Source organism: Microtus pennsylvanicus, chromosome 4 (genome assembly GCF_037038515.1).
Source record: "Microtus pennsylvanicus isolate mMicPen1 chromosome 4, mMicPen1.hap1, whole genome shotgun sequence".
Lineage (NCBI taxonomy): Eukaryota > Metazoa > Chordata > Mammalia > Rodentia > Cricetidae > Microtus > Microtus pennsylvanicus.
The window spans coordinates 33,072,771-33,092,948 of record NC_134582.1 but is presented as its reverse complement, the minus strand read 5'-3'; the positions used below and the strand labels follow the sequence as shown (position 1 = coordinate 33,092,948).

The 20,178-nt window shown below is 37.7% G+C and overlaps 1 protein-coding gene across 3 annotated transcripts in view; it reads left to right on the top strand.

Annotated features, from left to right (window-relative positions):
• Positions 1-1,616: 1,616 nt before the first annotated feature.
• The window catches only part of Prr16 (proline rich 16), a 266,720-nt gene continuing 248,158 nt past the window's right edge, over positions 1,617-20,178 (top strand). For all 3 annotated transcript variants that reach the window (XR_012910289.1, XR_012910290.1, XM_075968676.1), the window contains exon 1: positions 1,617-1,984. Coding sequence is in view for 1 of the 3 variants with exons in the window: in XM_075968676.1 (XP_075824791.1) it covers positions 1,826-1,984 (159 nt within the window). In the remaining 2 variants the exon portion in view is untranslated. The remainder of the gene's footprint in view (positions 1,985-20,178) is intronic.

Sequence of the window (20,178 nt, the reverse complement as noted above, 5' to 3'; positions counted from 1 at the left end):
CTTTGTTTCTCACCTTAGCTCCCGCCATCTCTAACATCTGTTTTCTTCAGATATAAAATAGAAGAACATCGGTGACTTGGAATTTCCATAGGTAGTGTTTTAAAACCAGATGGAACTGGTTTTACTCTTCCAGCGTCATAAAGAATCCAAAGAGATAAAGGAATTGGAAGGGAACCTAACTATTAACTATTTTCCCTCCTTAGGGAGCTCCAACACGTTAGTTATTCAACACTTCCAAACACTTCCCCATCCAATTAGCGAACTGCTTCCTTTATTATTTTACCATTTCACTTCTCTGACATGGTGAAATGCTTCCAGCCTTTCTTCTGTGTCCTTTAATTATTTGTTTAATGACTTTCCCCCATTGCTTTGATACCATTTTGTAATGTCTATCCGTTCGTGTGTTTTCTTTCTCCTCCAATCACATTTCACAACCACTGTGAACCACAAGAACTGTGCCCTTGAAGATTGGATATTAGGAGCCCAGGAACTGGGGAGAGGAGAGCTTCTTCATGTTTTGAAGCACCGGTCTGAAGTGTAAGAAGCAAGAGCTGGAGCCCAGCTAAGGCAAGACTAGATGAGAAGCTTGTAAAAGGGAAGCTTGTTTCTTGAGCAGTGTGATCTAGGAGAGGCAAAGTAGAGTTGGCCTGCCAGGTCAGTAGCTAACAGCCTGCGAGTTTGCTACTATGGAAATTAAAACTAGAGCTAATGAGATAGCAGCCACCCCCTGAGAGTGAACTGAAAGCATCCTATTAATTCTCTTTTCTAGGTGTCTTTGCCTAAACAATCTTAAAGTTCTTTCCTATTTGTTTAGAAGCACAAGACTAGGAAGACAAAGGCATTTAGAGAAGTCGGAGGCAGACTCTTACTGCAGTCTTCCTGGAAGTGTTCTCCACCAAAAACATATCCTAGGTCACGAAAAGAGGATAAGGGGAAAAAAAAGAGTTGGCATAGATAAGAAACACAACCAAGATGACTCAGACAGTCTCCAGGGGGATTTCTGGTGCGAGGGCATTACTAAATCTGCTACTGGCTTTGTAGACTCAGCAATGTTAGTCTACCTCGTCCAAGAACACTGATTAATTTTGAGGATTTCAGGTTTTAAGCAGTCCTAGCTGTGCCCACTCCCCTCCCTCCCCCACCACTCCGCACCAGGACTGCTGCAGAAGTCTGTTCAACTCGCAGCTCACCTGGAGAGTGACTGAGGTCTCCGGATATTACCTGGTCCTGAATAAATATTTAGGATTACTTTACAGACTGGGACTCCAGCTCCTGGTCGCACTGTGGTCCCTTATGAATGAAACCAGGTCTTTTCTGGAGGGCGAAGCTGGAGGGGCCTTGACAGACTGGAAGAAGACAGGCAGCTGCAGGCTGTCTTGATAGGGACCTTTTGGAATGAGAGTGTAAGAAGGGTGGACAGCTCACGAACTTGTCTCCCGGCACCATGACGCCAAAAAGGTCTGGGAGAGACCCTAGCGGGATGTGCCTGGGGCGGTGCAGCTGACACCCCCGGCGGCGCCGCGCAGCCCCTCTCCACCCGCGAGTGTGCGCGCGAGCGGCAGGCGGCGGCGGGAGGAGGCGCAGGCGCGCTGCTCGCCCGTCTGCAGCCCGGCGCCGAGCGCCTCGTCTCGGGGAGTTGATGGCAGCACCACAGTGCGGCCGCCCGGCCGAGCGCACCGCGCAGCCACCCGCCGCTGCCCTCCGAGCAGCCGATATGTGGGGGGACTGGGGTGGGAGCGGCCGGAGCAGCGCCAGGGACCCGGGCGCGCAGCAGCCTCTGCCCGCTCGCCTGTCCTGACCTGGCTCGCTAGTTCCCCACCGAAGAATGTCAGCCAAGTCCAAAGGGAACCCCTCCTCGTCCTCTGCAGCCGAGGGACCTCCGGCAGCCTCCAAAACCAAGGTGAAGGAGCAGATCAAGATCATAGTGGAGGATCTGGAATTAGTCCTGGGCGACCTGAAGGACGTCGCCAAAGAACTTAAGGAGGTGAGAGGGGCTGGGGTGGGGAGGGAGTAGGGCAACCCGCGCCCTTCGGGTGGGTTCCGGTCCCCCTTTTCGCTTGGGACCATCGCATTTCCAAACTCCTGGCAACTACAGAGGGATGCCTGCAGACCGACTTTCTTTGCTCCGGCTACTCGTGAGAAGAGTTGTAGCACTTTCTTTTTTTAATCAGACAGAAATCAACTAGTGTTTTAATCGATGGACTCGCTACGATGGTGGGAGGGATGGAGGCAAACTGCTGTCTACACGGGACTGTCAGTGGTGTCAGGGGAAGGGGTTAACTGGGGGTGTGTCATCAGAGCAGACGTGAGCACGGGCTGGTCCGAGCTGTGTGATGCTCTTAGCCTGCTGTGCTGCTCCCCCAGAGTCATTTGGCAAGTCCGCCCCTGGCCTGGCAGCCCTTGGAAGCTGAGCTAAAGGGGGGGGGGGGGGCTTCTTGGCCCTGGGCCAGGCCAGAGAGGGCACTGGGAGGGGGAAGTTCAGCTCTGGCTCCCCTTGCCTCTTTTCAAGTCCCACCAAAAAAAAAAAAAAAGTCTATTCTGGGTGATGACAGGAGTACCCAGCTAGGGGGAAGGAGAGATGTCTGGGACTTTCTCACTTTCGCAATTCCTGAAGCATCCCCTGCCCCTTTCCAAAGGTTTCCAGCAACTCTGGGCCTTCGCGCCACCCCGAGTGTCGCCATTCTTCACTTCCTTCCTTTAATTTTGTCATCATTTGGCATTGAACCTGAGCAGTAGGGCTTACAGAGAAGGGTGTGTGTGTGTGTGTGTGTGTGTGTGTGTGTGTGTGTGTGTGTCGCGCATGCTTTGTGGTCTCACCACTTGCATCCTGGCTTTTTAGAACTAGGATTGTTTCCCCTCCCCCCCACCCCTGCCAGTATTCTACCCCCTCTGTACTCCGCCCCTCTCCACCAGGGCGAACAGGATTGGAAGAGGTGAGGTGTCGGGTTGAGGCTGTGTAACTCAGGCAGCCTAAGCTGCCCAGGGCTCCAGTGAGGGCCAGCGTGCAGGAGGTGGGTCTCCTTGTCAATCTGGCTGCCTTTTGTGGCTGGGGGAGCGATTGGCAATGCCCATAGCGCTGTTCCACTAAGGAGCAGGGCTCCTAGGGCATTGAGGAGGTCTGCAGTTCCAGCTGCAAGAAAACAAACTTCTTAGGTAGTGGTGGTGGTCGTGGTCACCATAAAAAGACAAGGGAAGGGGCAATTATAGCCTAGTTCCAAATTGTAACTCAGTTTCCAAAACCAAGTGGGAGGCGGTTATTTGGGGCTGTTTGGATGATTGGCCTCTAGAGATTATCCTCCCTGTCATTTCCAGTCCAAATGTGAAGAGTCTTCCAGGCATTACCTCTATGAACAAAACCCCGAGTTTCTAACCAAATTCAAAGCCCCTTGAGAGGACCTGTTCTTGACCAGAGTTTGTTTTGCTGGTGATGAATTCATTCCTGTAGGTTTCTCTGCAAACAGAACACAATTACTGCTAAGGTCCTGAAAGCCTGGTAGACACTCACAGGTCAGGAAACTTGTTCGTGTTTTCCTAAAGCTTGTTTCACAACTAGTTGGCAGATGGAGGGACTGGGCAGCAAAACCCAAGTTTAGAGATGTTTGTTTCTTTGTTATCCTCCGTTTACTAGCCCTGTGTGTGGCAGGTTGTTTTCATTTGCAACATTATCGTGGTTTTAAAAAAGAATAATTTAGACGAGCTCCTCTTGGCATACCCCCCGCTTTGCATTTTTTTTTAAACTTTGGATGTAGAAAATCGATAGCACCAAAGCGTATAGCTTTGTTTTGTTTGGGTGAGACTTAGAGAGAGAAGAAACCAGTAAACAATTTAATGTAAGAGTCCTGTAATGTGTCAGGACTCTCATTGTTTTGGACAGAATAAACCAGAAGCCACTACTCATGAACCTGACTCTTTGTGTTGTTATTATGAGGTGTTTTAAGAACAAGAAAATATATGGGACAACATTTAACCTGTGGTTTGTGGCTAGAATTAGAGATGTTGGTCTTTCCATGTATTCATTTAAAAATTTACATATTTAAGAGAAAAAAAGCTGTGCGTCATAAAGAAATGGCAATGCAACAAGATAGATGAAGTGACCTAACAGGTAGAGAAAACATCTTCATTTCATGCCTTGCAAGGTTTCAATCCAAGGCTTATTTGGGTAAAAATCTCAGCATTAACTCTGAAATGTCTGAGTGATAAACGGTGGGATACGACTGTCAGCTCACTTTGCTGTGGACAGTCATCGACCTAGGCTCCAATGTGGCAGTGGGTCCGCTAAAGCAAAGGAGCAGAACAGGCTATTCATAGAGGAAGAATGGGAGCTATTTTCCCGGAGAAAATATTTGCAGAGCATGTTTAACCTGTGACATCGTGCAGTTGTTCAGCCTTGATCTGATCTGGATAGTGCAGGACACATGACTAAGCATGTCTTTCACGAAGTTTCAAAGAAGCACATGACTGGAAACTTTGCCAAACTCTGCAAAGTTTGTTCATTTCTCTAACCTAAGACTCATACATACTAATGCTGCAATTAATATGTTAACGGTTATGTTTAATATTCTGGCAGTTTGTAATGATGCATATTTATGTATAATATAGACTACTATATTCAAAATTCAAATTCCTTTATTGATACCACTATGTTTTTAGACCATAGTATGTTTTGATAAAAATTTACGATGGACTTTTATTAACTTGGAATGGAAATTAAAGTAATAACATAATTTTGGCTGAATCACTGTCAATTTCATTTTAATTACAACTTAATGTTGAAACATTTTGCTTTTTATCTTTGTACAAAACCTCATCAATAAGACTTGTTATTTTTGTTTGATTACTTTAGTATTTTTGAAATTAGCATATAATTACATAATTTTCCCTATTCCCGTATTTTCTCTAATCCCCCTCCTTTTCTCTCTCAGATTCATGATTGATTATTTTAATAGTAGCCTTTTGAATTCTGATAGGCAGGGTAGACTTGATCACTGTGCTAGCTGTTTGAAACATTTAATAATTAGTAAGAAAACTCCAGTCTATTCAGTAAGAGGAGTCCTTGCTGTGTTTTTTTCCTGATTTTTTGTTTAGTTATAGTAATTTAATAAGTTATAATTGAATTTAGTATTATAAAGAGAGGTAGGATTTCTAGAAAACTCAAAGGCTGTTTTTTTCAGCCTCAAAATTGAACAAAACCTCAAAACAACTTGAAGATTTCAAAAAATATTATGAATCATTTAGCTTTCTGTTCTATAACAAAAAAAACAACTAAAATATAGCTCTCTATATGTGTTCATTCAGCACCTACCATATTAGAATACCATTTTGATTGTTGTTAAAATGAATAACTTTTGTTCATACTCAAAATTTACTTATGATGTGTTTATTCTGTTATTAAACATCAATAATATAAAATGTCATTATTACTTTGACTGCTACTCTGACTACTGAGGTAAAGAAGAAATTGAAGCTGACAGTACTAACTAGTACATGTTCATTTACAATTCTGTACTGACTATATATGGTGAACTGTGGGCAAAGAACGAGAAGTTTAAGAAGACACAAGAAAAGAACTTTAAGAGGTTTAAAATTTATCCAGATTTTCATGGCAGACATTCGTATATTGGTTTGCAAGAGATCATATATTTGTGTGTTGTAAGTGAATATGTGAGTCCTTCATGAAGAATGAAAGTTGGTAGAGGTATAAACTCGAAATATGCACCTCCCTTTGCAATATGGGTAAGATTTGAAGAGTTAACAAGGAAAAAGCATTAAGAAAATGCATCATTGGAATACATGATTCATCCATGTTGTGTTTTCTATAAACTGAAAAAAAACGTGTTTGTGAAACTCGAGAGTTTAAGGAATAAAATTAAGCACAACTGGTATAACAGATGTTAATGTTCAATTTTTCACTAAAAATGTGGAAACAAATCCACTTTTTACTCTTTTTTTTTTTTTTTTGGTTTTTCGAGACAGGGTTTCTCTGTAGCTTTGGAGCCTGTCCTGGAACTCCCTTGGTAGACCAGGCTGGCCTTGAACTCACAGAGATCCGCCTGTCTCTGCCTCCCAAGTGCTGGGATTACAGGAGTGCGCCACCACCGCCCGGCACAAATCCACTTTTTAAAACATTTCTTAAATGGTTTAAAATGTGGCTGATAATCTGAATGTTTGTTTCTGAGGATGGGGCTGGTGAAACATTTTGTCTTAAATGTGTGTTTGCTGGAATCTCTAATAAAGAGTTTTAACTGCTTTGGAGGAATTATCTTCTTTCCGATAATTTATGGCCTTGAAATTTTTTGTAGCATCTCATTGTTTTTAATCTTTACAGTGCTATTACATGGATGAAGTAAACTTTAACATGCAATATATAAAATTTATGTTTGTAGTACGTAACAGGGGCAATAGTGAATAGGTATTGTGGAGGCAAAGAAAGAACTGTTCTGTTGGTGAGCTAGAATTACTTCATGGCTGGGTTCCCCAGGCAGGCCAACCTGTGAATGGAAAGCACCCATTAGTTTCCTTATAATGCCATAGGGAAAAAAGATAGGTGCAAGTTAAGTTAAACTTGAAAAATTTGGAAAGTCTATCTGACATTGATTTAGAAGAGAATTAACAGTTATTTGTTAGATACTTTTGCATATCGATGTTCTTTCTCTTTTTAAAAAAAGATTATGTTATTAACTCATGTGTATGAGTGTCTGTCTATATGTATTTTTGTCCATTATGGAGGCCAGCAGAGGGCATAAGAGCCCTTGGACCTGGAGTTACAGACGGTTGTGAGCTAACATGTGGGAGCTAGGAGCTGGATGACTAGGAGAGCAGTCGATACATTTTCACCATTGAGCCAACTCTGGAACCCCTGGAATTGATGAGTTGGGAAAGTAGTCAATGCTTTTAACTACTGAGCCATCTCTGGGCCCCTTAATGGTCTTTCTTACTAACCCATTCATTTGCAGTTCTGTAGTTTACTGCTCTAGGAAATCCTATAGTATTTTTAGTTAATGAATCCATACATATAAAACGCATTATTAGAACAAATTATAGAGAATGATCTCTGTAGTGTTTTCTAAATTCTAAAATTATGAATGAGTAGAAAGCAATGGTGTAATTAATAGTGGGAATCACCTTGCCTTTACTACTATGTGCTTACCTTACCAACGCTGAGATGCATTTACTAAATGTTAAAATACTTTAATGACCTTTTCTCTTCTTAATCATTGTGCCTTATATTGCTACTGAGGGGTGATTCTGTGAGTGTAGAGATAATTAATAACAACCCCTACCCCCATATCTTTCTCTTTAATGAATTAAATCATTTAGCAAAGAGAATTAAATGATAAGAAACTCAAGCAGCCTTTAAGTAACAGTGTTCTTCAGGCATAGTGAAGTGATAGATAATAAAATCAATAGAATAGATTTCATTTTTACCTGCATTGTGTTTTCCACTCTGAGGCTCTGAGAATTTTAGATATTTAAGTCTAAGTATTAGGAAAAAAAGAAAGAAATACAGATCAGATCTAAGAACATTTTCCCAGACAAAACAGATGACAGCAAATTCTCATGGAGGTACCTCATGGAAAATTTTCTCTGGCAAGTTATGAGAATTGATAAAAATCGCAACAAATTGATAATTAAATTAACTGAAAGTCTGATAAATGATATCAAGCTGCCAATGTAAACCTGACTCACAATAAAGGGCACTATTTTTTTTTAAAGAACACTTTTTTGTAGTTTTAGAAAACATCTGGGTAGATGCTTTAAATGAGAAAATAAAAACTTAATATTAGCAGAAATAGATAATGCTGAACATTTTGTTACTTTATCTTAATCTTTTGGTATCAGGATTTTGATGAGGTTAAAGTAAGAGAAATAAGAATTATATACAGTGTTATTGTCAGTTTTCTTTAATGACACTAGAGTATAGCGATTATCTGGTAGCTGTAGGATAAGCGATAATACTGCTAATGTTACTTACATAACTTATTTCTAACTTTTTGTGCTTATTGAATACCCATAGAAGCACAAAGCAGCTTTGGCAACAAGCAAGGCTAAAGAAAAGGTTGTGTTCTAAATACTCTTCAAAGTTCTAACCCATCCAATCTCCATAACTGTCATTTCTCATTTTACAGACAAGAAAACTGAGGTGACATGGGTCAAGGTCCTTGTCCAAAGTCGTTTGTACAACCATGAGGTTTAAAACTCATGTTTGTGTTGGCGACTAGACATTTCACTGTTCTTTTCTATGATTTTGTTTCTCATATTTTGACTTTCTATATTCTTAATTAAAAATGGAAGCTTTAAATTCATCAATTCATATTAATCTATCTTCCAGAGAAGTCCTTTTTTGTTTTGTTTTGTTTTATTTTCCTGCCAGCAAATATATATATATATATATATATATATATATATATATATATATACACACACACACATATACATATATACACATACATACACACATATACATACATATATGTATATATATATGCTTTCTCAGATTAGGAGTGATGTTATATAAAATACTTAAAGCTTTTTGTGTGAAATAATATATTCCTGATAACACTCTTTTTTATTCTTTTTTTCTGCAAGGGGGAGGTACACTTACACATCAGTATCAAGACTGAAGCATCATTAATAGTGAAAAAATGAGACTTTAATTTTTATTTTTCAAATAAATAGGCACTTCAGTAAATTATGAATGTTATTCAGCTTTTCAATAGCTTGGTTTAAAATGTAAAAGTCAATAAGAGTAATTCTGATGTCTCATCTTGTGTACAAATTATATATAATTATATCATATATTATATGCAATTGTATAATACTATGTGATTATGTAATTATAAATTTAAATGGTATATATTATATATGATATGATTCTATCATGTATATAATCATATAATATTTTGTAATTACATAATTATATATGCAAAATATATAATTTGTAAACAACCTGAGATATCAAAATTACTCTTATTGACTTTTCCTTTTCCTTTCTAAACCACGTTATTGAATAACATTAAATATATATATATGCATACATACATACATATACACATATATACACTGATTTTTTTCAGTGCTGGATATTGAACACAGTGCCTACTTGCTAGCTAAACACTCTACCACTTAGCTACAGCCCAGGCTTGCACAGGTCTTTTCAATTAAGAAAAAATAATTTGTTATTGTATTACATTCAGACGAAGGGCCTATCATGATGGTTGTGTTTTGAGAATCACCTTGCTTGCTGCTCTAATTGATGAGTTAGAGAATTTGTTGACTTCTTAATCGGGCAAAAAAAGTATTAAACTGATTTATGCTACCTTGTGCATTTTTGTATACTTAGTTGTGAACCATTCCTTTTCCACCACACACACAAAAAAAAATAAAAGAAATAACCTTATGTTTGTTTCTGGTGTGACATAAACAAACCTTTTTATTTATTAAAACTTTATTAAAAAATTCTGCTCAAAATTAAGATTTCCTGTATCATCTTGGAAGCTCAAGTCAGCAATATCATGTCTAAACCAGAGCCAGTAACTAATATTTACTGAAATGAAAAGAATAAAGACATGTCTCATTAATGCCTTAATCAGAATACACCCAAGAGGTAGCCTGTCAATTTAAGACAAATGTTGCAATATATTGCATGAATTAATCTGTGTATTTATTTATTGTCCAAAAATGAAAAGATAGGAGGTATCAAAGTAATTAAACTCCCAGAAACCACTTTCAGCTAAGACATAGGAACCATGCAAACACAGAAGGTTCCCTTCTGATGCCTGTCACATGATATTGCTGACTTGAGCTTCCAAGATCATACAGGAAATCTTAATTTTGAGCAGAATTTTTTAATGAAGTTTTAATAAATGAAAAGGTTTGTTCACGTCACACCGGAAACAAACATAAGGTTATTTCTTGTATTTTGTGTGTGTGTGTGTGTGGTGGAAAGGGAATGGTTCACAACTAAGTATACAAAAATACACAAGGTAGCATAAATCAGTTTAATACTTTTTTTGCCCGATTAAGAAGTCAACAAATTCTCTAACTAATCAATTAGAGTGCAAATGCTACTCAGGTACTGTGTGAGAACTTATTCTTATGTGGAGAATGATTGAAATGACTCAAACTATATGAGTATGTTCAATCCTTCTGTTATTTTAGTGTTTGGCACAGCATTATGTTGATTCTCCACTATGGATAACATATGCTTATCCGGAACAAGCAAATTCGATGATTCCTAACAGGTTATTATTACTTTTTTCTAACTTCATAGCAAAGGTTAAGAGATACACTGGTGTGTCAGTTTCCTTTCCCCCAACATTTTATCATATCACAAGATTTAAAATAGCACTGTATACAACAGACAGAAACTGCCAGGTTCAATAACACTGAGCAAGTCAATCATCTTTTAATGTCAGGGGTTCTTAAACTTTGCTACACAAACTACTCTTAAAATTGGTTTGTTTTTCCTGGCACCAGAGCCATGCTATGGTAAGTGTCTGCACATGCTCTGAGAACCTTTGGTGAGGGAGGGAAACTCAAACAAAGGGACAAAACAGCCACTGACTGAACTCACACATTTCCAGTCTGTAATTTCAGTTCTGTTATTTGTTCACGACTAAAAGCCTGTATCTATGGAAATGAAAAAAAAATCATCATACTAGGGGCTGAAATCAGATGGTATGTTAGTTAGTTTTTGTCAACTTGATACAAACTGAGAAAGATAGGAAGAGGGAACTGAGGCTGAGAAGTTGCCTGTATCAGACTGGCCCATGTCTGCGTCTGTGAGCATTCTTTTTTTTTCAGTTGCAATCGATGAAGGAAGGTTTATCTCACTGTGGGTGGTGCCACCCCCAGGAATGTAGTTAGTCCTCAGTTCGATAAGCAGGTAGTTGAATGTGAACCTGGAAGCAAACCAGTAAGTTGCTTTCCATTTGGTCTCTATTTCACTTCCTGCCTTTGGGTTCCTGCTTTCAATTCCTGCCTTAACTTTCTTCCATGACAGTTTATGACCCACGTGTTGTAAGATGAAATAAACCCTTTCCTTTTCAAGTTGTTTTTGGCCTATGTTTTATCAGGCCACTTGGGTTGCAAACTAGAACAATTGCCTTTGTTCCAGGGAGTACATAAGTAGTGTGTCAGATTTTCACTTACTTTAGAAGATTCTCTTTCTGTGTGTATAAACCCAATACTTTCCAAAACTGTCAAATTCACACATAACTGATATATATCTTATTTTTACTGAGTGTAACTTATCAGAGAATTTTACTACAAGACTAAACATTTTTATATCTCATTTTTAAGCATGTCATGTTCTTAAAACTTGTCCCAGGATAGCATGTTTCTTCATTGTTCTTCGTTTTCTCTGCAATGTGTGGTTGTGAATTATGAAACATATATTGAATCTCTTATATGTGTAAATGTCATTCTGAGGGCCCTGAATGATACATGCATGAATAAACTCAAGGACCTACTCCTAGAGAACATTACTTCTGAAAGGGTGAGCTTTAGTTCTTTAAAGCTAAAACAATATAGAAAGTGCAAAGACCATGCTAAAATATATAGTGATCGCAAAACACAAGATAAATCCATCTTACTCTTTTTATTGATTTCTGGATTAATGCATCTAAAACTTCTCTGAATAATACCTGCAGTAACTCCTGTATTACATCGTGGTTTCAGATGTGAGGTTAAACAGTGTTGAATCGATAGTTCATTCTATAATTTCAACCAGTTACTAGTATAGGAACTTGCTTTTGTGAGATAACTCTCCCAATAAGAATTTCTGTTGTCAAAGTATGCCCACATTACAATAATCATTATCATTATAATTCACATTAATCACAGCATAATAATTAGCTACTATTAATTTTTACACAGATTGGAATGGATTTTCTTCAGCTATATCACATCTACATTTTTAGTTCTTTTGTCTAAGAATGTGAAGAATTTTAACTAAATTACTAGAACAAAAAGAATTTCATGATCATGATAATTTCTCAAGATATATAGCAAGCAAAGAATGTTGAATCAAAGATAGGATGGCAATGATGTGTTACTTGTAGAAGGAAAAAAGCATGTTTAATCACTACTAGAACTGCATAACCACAGACAAAAATAATCCCATTTGGTACCAGAATGAACAGATAAAATCCAACAAACAACTGAGCAAGCATTTTCTCAAGTATTTAGAATACATCTTTTCTTTTGGGGGCAGCCGGAGGTGAGGCACTTACTAAGCAGTTCAAACTCATTCTTGAACTCCATTTTCTTGGCTCTGCTTCTTAAAAGCTGAGATATTATGGGTGTGGGTCACCACTCCTGGTTTAATGCATGTCTAAAGTCTCATTCTTAGTTGATGTGGAACTTGAGGACCTAATTTTAAAGAATACCTAGTAAAGATAATAAGGGCTAAAAGACAATCATGCACTTGACGGTTAGCCCGCTCTTTCTAGTTTACTCAAGGAAATTACTAATTTTCTTTTGTCTCGTTTATACCATCATATTTTTTAACAGAATGCTAGAGGATTCCTCTCAAAATGTAACTGAAATGAAATATAATAAAGCTATTTTTGATATAGTTCCCTGAATATTGCCATGAATTTTCTTAGCTTTCCTTTACAATAAACTTGAACCAGTGGGCTGAGCATGTTAATACCTTTTTCTTCTTAGTTTTCCTTAAACCCAGTACAACCAGGCCTACTCTCATCATTGTAGCAAAGCTGGCTCTCCCCAGGTTTCCAAAGCCGGGTTATTCAACTGAATGGCTGATTTTCAGAGCTAGCACTCTGTAATATAGTAGATGCTAATGTTACATATTAGTAACACTTGAAGTCTCTGATAATCTTTCTTCCATGTGTTTGAAGAGTGCTGTATTTTTTCAACCTACTGATTTTCCCCGTCTCTGGTACTTACATGTATTCCTCCTTGGTGATATCTGAACTCAAATTACTGTGTTTGGTTTTTAATTCACATTTTTCCCTTGGCATTTTATCCAGTTTGTAAATAAATTCTATTGATAGGTCCCCAACTCTTAAATTTGTCTAACTCATCCTTACTTTCTTTTATCTGTATCTTACTTGCCTAGCATGCTGATCTACTTTCTCCTAGACGCTATCGCCTGTCACCTTTCCCATGCCAGTTGGAGGTGTCTCTCAGCTCGATTTGGGGATCATTATATATTATCTGCAATCCATGAGAAAGTGTGATTGAATGTTCAGAGTTTGTTCAGGTCTTAACTTCCCTGCTTCTTGTAGACTGCACCCAGCCAATATGCTGTCTCACTTGGGTTGGCACAATACTAATAATGTCTCTGCTCACCTCCTAATCGTTCTTCTTCCCTTTGATTATTATCCCCTGTGATGTTTCTAGCCTCCTTTTTTTTTACTAATTCCTTACTGGTTCTCTTTGCTTCAGCAGTAGTAATCTTGCTATATCATGAATGAAAGTGATAGGCACATATAAGTTGTACCCGACTGTTATCTGTTTCAGGCACATTCTGGCAGCTCTCTATATAGATAGACATTCTTGTTTTACAGGTTTCATGTGTGTGTGTGTGTGTGTGGTTTTGCATATACCTGTGGTTCTCAACCTGGGGGATATGTGGGAGGTTCTCAGAAAGGAAAGGGAAGGGAAAAATGTTGTAATTATATTATTATCTCAAAAACTCACATGTAAGTATCAATAAATATTTGGATTTTTTTTCTAACTTTAAGTTTATCCTCCTATACTTATTCTCTTAAGGTTCAAAACCATCACCATTTACTTTTCACCACTTTGCCATGTTTTCTGAAAATTAACATATATTATACATACATAGTATATACAATAATATATAATTGTATGTAATAAATATTACACATTTTATATACCAGATGCATTTTGTAAGGACTTTTTGTTTTTCTTACCTATTACATGTATGTGGGTGGACTGAGGTCTTGTTTTCCCTTCTTTGATTTCACAATTGAGCAACATTCTTTTCTTTGAAATGGTCAAAGGTTTTTTTGGGTAATGCTATCATGCTGAGCAATGGTTACAAGCCAGAATTCTAAGTCAAACAAAACAAAGAGAACAAAACCTTAACAAATCTTTACCCCTCTCATCCTTTGCCAGTGACTCTTAAACTACTCTTGGCCCAGTGGAATTCTCAACCCGTTCTTTCTACATAAACCATAATTTGGAATGGAATACCTGGGCTTCTCTGTCAGAAAAATTTATGCATAATTTGAGATGGCTCATTTTCTTTATAATAAGAAAATGTCACTTTAAGACATTTGAAACATTAAGCACCTTGTGTTTCCAACCAATTAGAATTATCTGTTTTTCTAGTAGAATATGTAAATTAAAATGGTGCGAGAGAATATTTACTTTTTAAATCCAAAACATTTATCTTTACTTCTGCTTGAATACTGTTCATCATCTTGTCATTAACTTTGGCCCATTTTAAACTAACTAGAAAAAAACCATTAAAACAAGATCTTGTTTAAATATGTTTTTAGTACTCCATTTGAGAACCAAGCATGAGCAACTTAGTGAGTCCTAATGCCTAAAATGCTGAGGGATCACAGAAGGCCTATGTTCAGCTTCCCATTTCTTACTCTTATTCACTCCCTCTAGTGTTCAAAAATATGGAATTCATAGTGAGCCTATTGTCACCATAGCGCAGACTGTTATGTGGAAACAGTGTTTTCTCCCTAATAGAGTTTTGTTTTCTTTAGATAATGTTGGCACAGTCCTGACCTCTCAGAATTCACCATCTCCCCTTCCCTAAGGTTTCTGACAGGCCTGACGTTCTTATGTTCATGTTTACAATCTGTGCATATCTGTTAGAGACACATCTGTATTTCTGTCTTTACATTCTTCCTCCATTAGTATACCTACAGTCAAGACTTTAGTTTTGCAACTAGTGATGTAGTTTTGTGATAGGATTACTAAATTAATACACTCCTTTCAAACTCCCTTACAAAAGAATCATAAAATCTCCAGGAGGAAAAAGAAAGTTAAAAGGAAAAATAGATGGTTATTCAAGATAGACATTTAATAATTTTAACACATATAAAAGAAATTGTTTTCAATCATAAAACTCAGCTACTATTTGCTGATTTCAAAAAATAGCAAATTTATTCTCTAAATTAATTGGCATTATTAGAGATATTTGTTTAATGTCCTAAAGCTTTTATGCAACTTTAATATTTACAATTATATTTTAATTTCTCATTATATGAAGAGACCGTTCACTATTTCTCCTTTCCTTCTGACTCCTGGGCAAGACGTGGCTTTTGTACTTTTCAGCTCATAGTGTTAGTGATTACCAACACGAGGTCCCCAAGACTGGGCCTGTCATCACTCTGCCATGAAGCAGGAAGGGGCTCGGAGTCCATCCTTCCCTGAAGATTTGCCTGCACTCAATGATAGCTGAGGGGAAGAGGGACATATCTTTTCCAGTAGCATAGTTACTGGGAGAAGGTCCATGCTCCAGTTGAGAATGTCTGTCTCTTTGTACTCCTGTAAGCAAACCTAAGGAAAATCATCTGGCTAATTAAAGAAAAAGGAAGTTGAAGGGAGGGTCATTAAGAAAAGGATGAGGATCAGCAGGAATTGAAGGGGATAAGGAGTGTGAAAGGAGATGAAAAGATCAAACAACATTATTTACACATACAAAATATAATAAGAAATCAAAGGCAAAATATTGAAATAAAGAAATTAAATTATATTCAGAGACACAGCTTCAAATTTCTATTTATAAAGATTGATACATTTTAAAACAGGATTCAAAACTCAACATGCTCTCTCTATCAATCTTCCAAATTTATTTTGAGTGTTTAATCCTTGTTTATAACAGGTTACCCTGTATACCTTTGGGGAAAGAAATTTTTTAGTAGAATAATGGAGTACGCTGTGTGCATTTTTGATTGTCTCATGAATCACAAATGCCTGAGAGTTTCCCATCTGTTTCCTAAAGTTACCAATACTCACAAGCCAATGCATTATATCACCAACTGTCTCCTTAGCTTACCTGAGCCAAGCAGCTCACTGAACGCTGACATCCTAGCATTTCGAAGAGAAGTAGGTTTTCAAGAACCTGATCAGGAGAATCTTTTATTTATATGTGTTACTTTTGCCAAGATACCAAGAAGGAAGTCCTAAGCTGTGCACATACAATTTAGTATTACTTAATAGCGTTAGCTTCAATGGCATTCAATCTAGCTTTCAGAGATCTGAAATGTTTCTAGCTATGCTAATGTTCTTATTGGATTATGGTAATGTGTCTTATTTTCCCTTAAGACTGCTGAAGAAAAAGATTAACGTAAAAGTACTGTCATCTGATCAAAGTTGCAGAGAGAAAAGAAAAACAGACCAAGAATTATCACTGGATGGCTGGAGAGAGAGAGAACAGAGTCTCACTCAATTACTCAACTGAGGGAGTCCTTGAACTCACTGTGTTGTAAGAGGATGACTTTGAACCTTGTAATTCTAATGTCAAATGTTGGAATTACAGCCATTTGCTACTACACCCCACAGTTAATCCATACAAGGTTTAGTCTAGACCTTGAGAGTTAGGTCAGCCTTTTGCCCCTGAGTTATATTCCGAGCCTAAATGGATACTATGTTAATAAACTTGCTTTGTATGTAATGTTATGACATAATGGTTAATGAAGGAAGTTCATTACTTACTAGATTGATATAAGGGTATGCATTTCTTAAATGTTAAGGGAAATGAATCAATTATCTCTTAGAATTCTTGATTGCCTGTGTAGTGATATTTTATGTCATCCTGTAGTATCAACTGATATAAAAAAGTGATTCATAGATACAAAAGCCACCCTTTAAATCGTAACATCTAGTATTCATCACGTCAGGCATTAATCCAAAATAACCTTTTAATGAGAAAATATACCACAGTATTTTGTATGATGTAGTTTTCTTTGATATTTATTTTCAAATTAAATATACTTCCCTTATCACTATTTTAAATTGTATTATTACTGCGAACCAGTTTTCAAGGGTGTGTGTCCTTTGGATGATGATACTGGATACTCTGATAGTCTTAACCTAGCTAGAGGAAGTAGGCCGCTGGGGGCAAGCCCTCTGAGGTATAATATCTCTGACCCCACCCCCTGCCAATTTCATTGCTTCCTGTCTGGCAAATAGCAAGAACAGCCTTTACCATAGGCTCTGGCTGATGAGAGGCTCCATCCCAGGCTACGGAACAAGCCAAGGGACAGAACTGTGGGAAATGTAAGCTAAAAGGAATCCTTTTCCTGAAGTTGCTTCTGTCAGAGACCAGTCAAAGCAATGAGAAAACGGAAGCATATACCACGGCAGATATTTATTTCCTTTGTTAGGAGGAAAGGGTTCTACCACACACAGAGTATTGTAACTTCTCCTAGAAACTATTGCAAGAGCCTTTGATCTGAGAAGTAAACAGAAAATTAAGATGAGCTACATTAAACTTTACTGTAAATTATGGAAAGCACATTATAATTACCAATATAGACAGAATATCATACATTCACACATGGAAAATAATTTTAAAATAAGATGTTTCTGTGAATTTAAGACAGGCTTTCTATAACATGCTCTATAATGTCATACAAAGAGAATTCAGTTAATGATAAAAAATTGTAGCACATTTATAAAATGTAGTGAAATTTATTTAAAAATTATAGAATAATATTTGCAAAATATACAAAAATTAATTTAAAAATATGTCAATGATTACAGTAAATTGATTTATATTTCTCAATGAACCAAGAAATATCCAAACTGAGTTAATATCTCTCTAACCTATCATTCTGATAGAAAATGGCTCCTGGTTCTTTTATTTAATTGTTGTTACTAAGACTGACATAATTTTAATGTTTATAAACAAAATTTAGTATATACACATTTCATATAAAAATGGAGAAATTGACACTGGTGAAATACAACCTTATTTTCTTGTCCTGTTGTTGTGATAAAATAACACAAAACTTGCATTGATATCTTGTTTATAAAAGAAAGGTTGCCTGAAGATCGGAGGGCATAGAGGTCTGGAGGTATGTTCAAACAGAAAGGAAGTGATATGGCTGGGCAGAAGGAGGAAGTGATGAAGCAGGAGGAAACAGGAACTCAGTCAGTCTCTTTTCAGCTTGCAACTTGAGTAGGTAAGGTGATTTTGCTTCTTCATCTCTCAGCATTTTCCCCAGATCTGATTCCAGGCTTTTACCATTAAGACTTATTAGAACTTGTGCTACAAACACTGACAAAAACATCCTGAGGGCCTGTGGGAGGGGCGTGTTTGTGTGTGTCTGTGTGTGTGTGTCTGTGTGTGTCTCTGTCTCTATGTCTCTCTGTCTCTGTCTCTCTCTTTCTGTGGGTGTGTGTCTGTTTTTGTGTTATTTTATTTTGGTTTACAGTCCAGGTTATTTAGTTAATCCCAGAAGGGATGTCACAGCTGCAAGAGACTGAGGCAGCTTGCCACATTGCAGTCTGAGTCAAGATCATAGTGAAGTATGCTTGTCCTCAGTCTTCTCCTTAAGCAGGTCAGGGTCCCAGCCTAGAGAATGGTGCCTCCCACAGTGAGTAGATCCTTTCGCCTTGAGTAACCTACTTAAGAGGTTCCCATACATGCATATCCAGAGGCCCCTTCCCTGGTGAATGTGTGTCTCATCTGTTTGACAGTTCAGACTAACCATCTCAATATACATATCAATCTCTGGGTATTTCTTTACTTGTAATCAGCATGTTGTCTTACAGCAGTGTGTACCATGTAGGAGTGCTATAAAAAATAGTTACTGAAGGTCTAAACACATAAATTTCAAAGTTTATTTTTTTGACAAGTATATTTAGCTGGTATAGAGTGCTGAATGAGGAATTTGAATATCGGAAATTCCTACTTAAAGTCCTTTATCAGCTACATTTGTACTACTTTCACTATTGCTAGAGGGTGTAGTAATTAATCTTAATACTCTTTTAGCAGGAGGGTCTCTATGAGTTCAAGACCTGCCTGGTCTACATAGTGAGTCCCAAGACAGGAGGATTATAGAGGGTGGGGAGAGGGAGGAAAGGAGGGAGAGAAGAATGGAGAGAGAAATCAGTTATTGTATAGTCATGGTGCATCATGCCACAATTATCTACTACACTCAAATCTCTATTATATGATTCAGTAGTCATTCATTTTGTCCAATACAAAAGCCCTCTCCACAGCCAGTGGGTGAAGAGCTGTTTTCTAGTCAGCCATTCTGGGCTCCCGTGCTTCTTATACTGCCGTATCAACATAATGCTCTCAAGGGTGAAATTCAAGAAGAACTAATATCCACATGAGTGTTTTAATCTGCAAGGAAAATAGATTTTCTGCACATACAGTTTGTGTCCCATAGAGAAATATAAGGGACTGAAGCTTTATAAAACCACATCGGAAATGAAATCTGTTAGCTCTTGAAGGCTCAGTACTATCCTACCTCAACTTTACAGGATTTGAGTTTTGTTTTTTTTTTTAAGCTAAGGTTTATGTGGCTTTAATTTTGTACTAATTCATATATAAACACATGCATGTGTACACATGCTGAGTTTCATGCATCCAGAGAGGATATGACAAATACAAATAATATATTTGTATTATTTTCCAAATGCTTGAAGATAAAGATTCTGCTATCTTGAGGTGGTGGTGGGTATTGGAGTTAAGAGCACTCTGTGTTTTCCCAAAGGACCTGAATTCAGTTTCTACAACCCACATCAGTTGGTTCACAACCACTTGTAATTGCAATTCTGAGCAGCTCATGCTCTCTTCTGCCTCCCTCATCTGGGCATCTGCACACAGGTGGCATTCACTCACACAGGTCCTGCACACATACACATAAGTAAAATTAATAACATGTAAATCCTTGGGAAGAGTCTGCTTTTCCTGATGCAATGAGTCAGAACTACTGATTGTATAAAGCACTGTCCATGATCTTGGAAATTGAATGTCAGACTGTCAGAATGTCTCAAAAACTTACCTTTAGTGGAATCTTTTGTCTACAGTAAATCAAAGATACATCAGTTCTGTTGTACTTGTCAGCAAAACTGTAAATAGAAAATATAAGATGCCCTTTGCTTTAGAATGGCAGGCATTTCTGAATGCTTCAGTGCCAGCGTATTGCTCAGAACCCAAAACCAGAGAAAAACGTAGATATCTACTATTCTCTGAGCAGTGCTAAC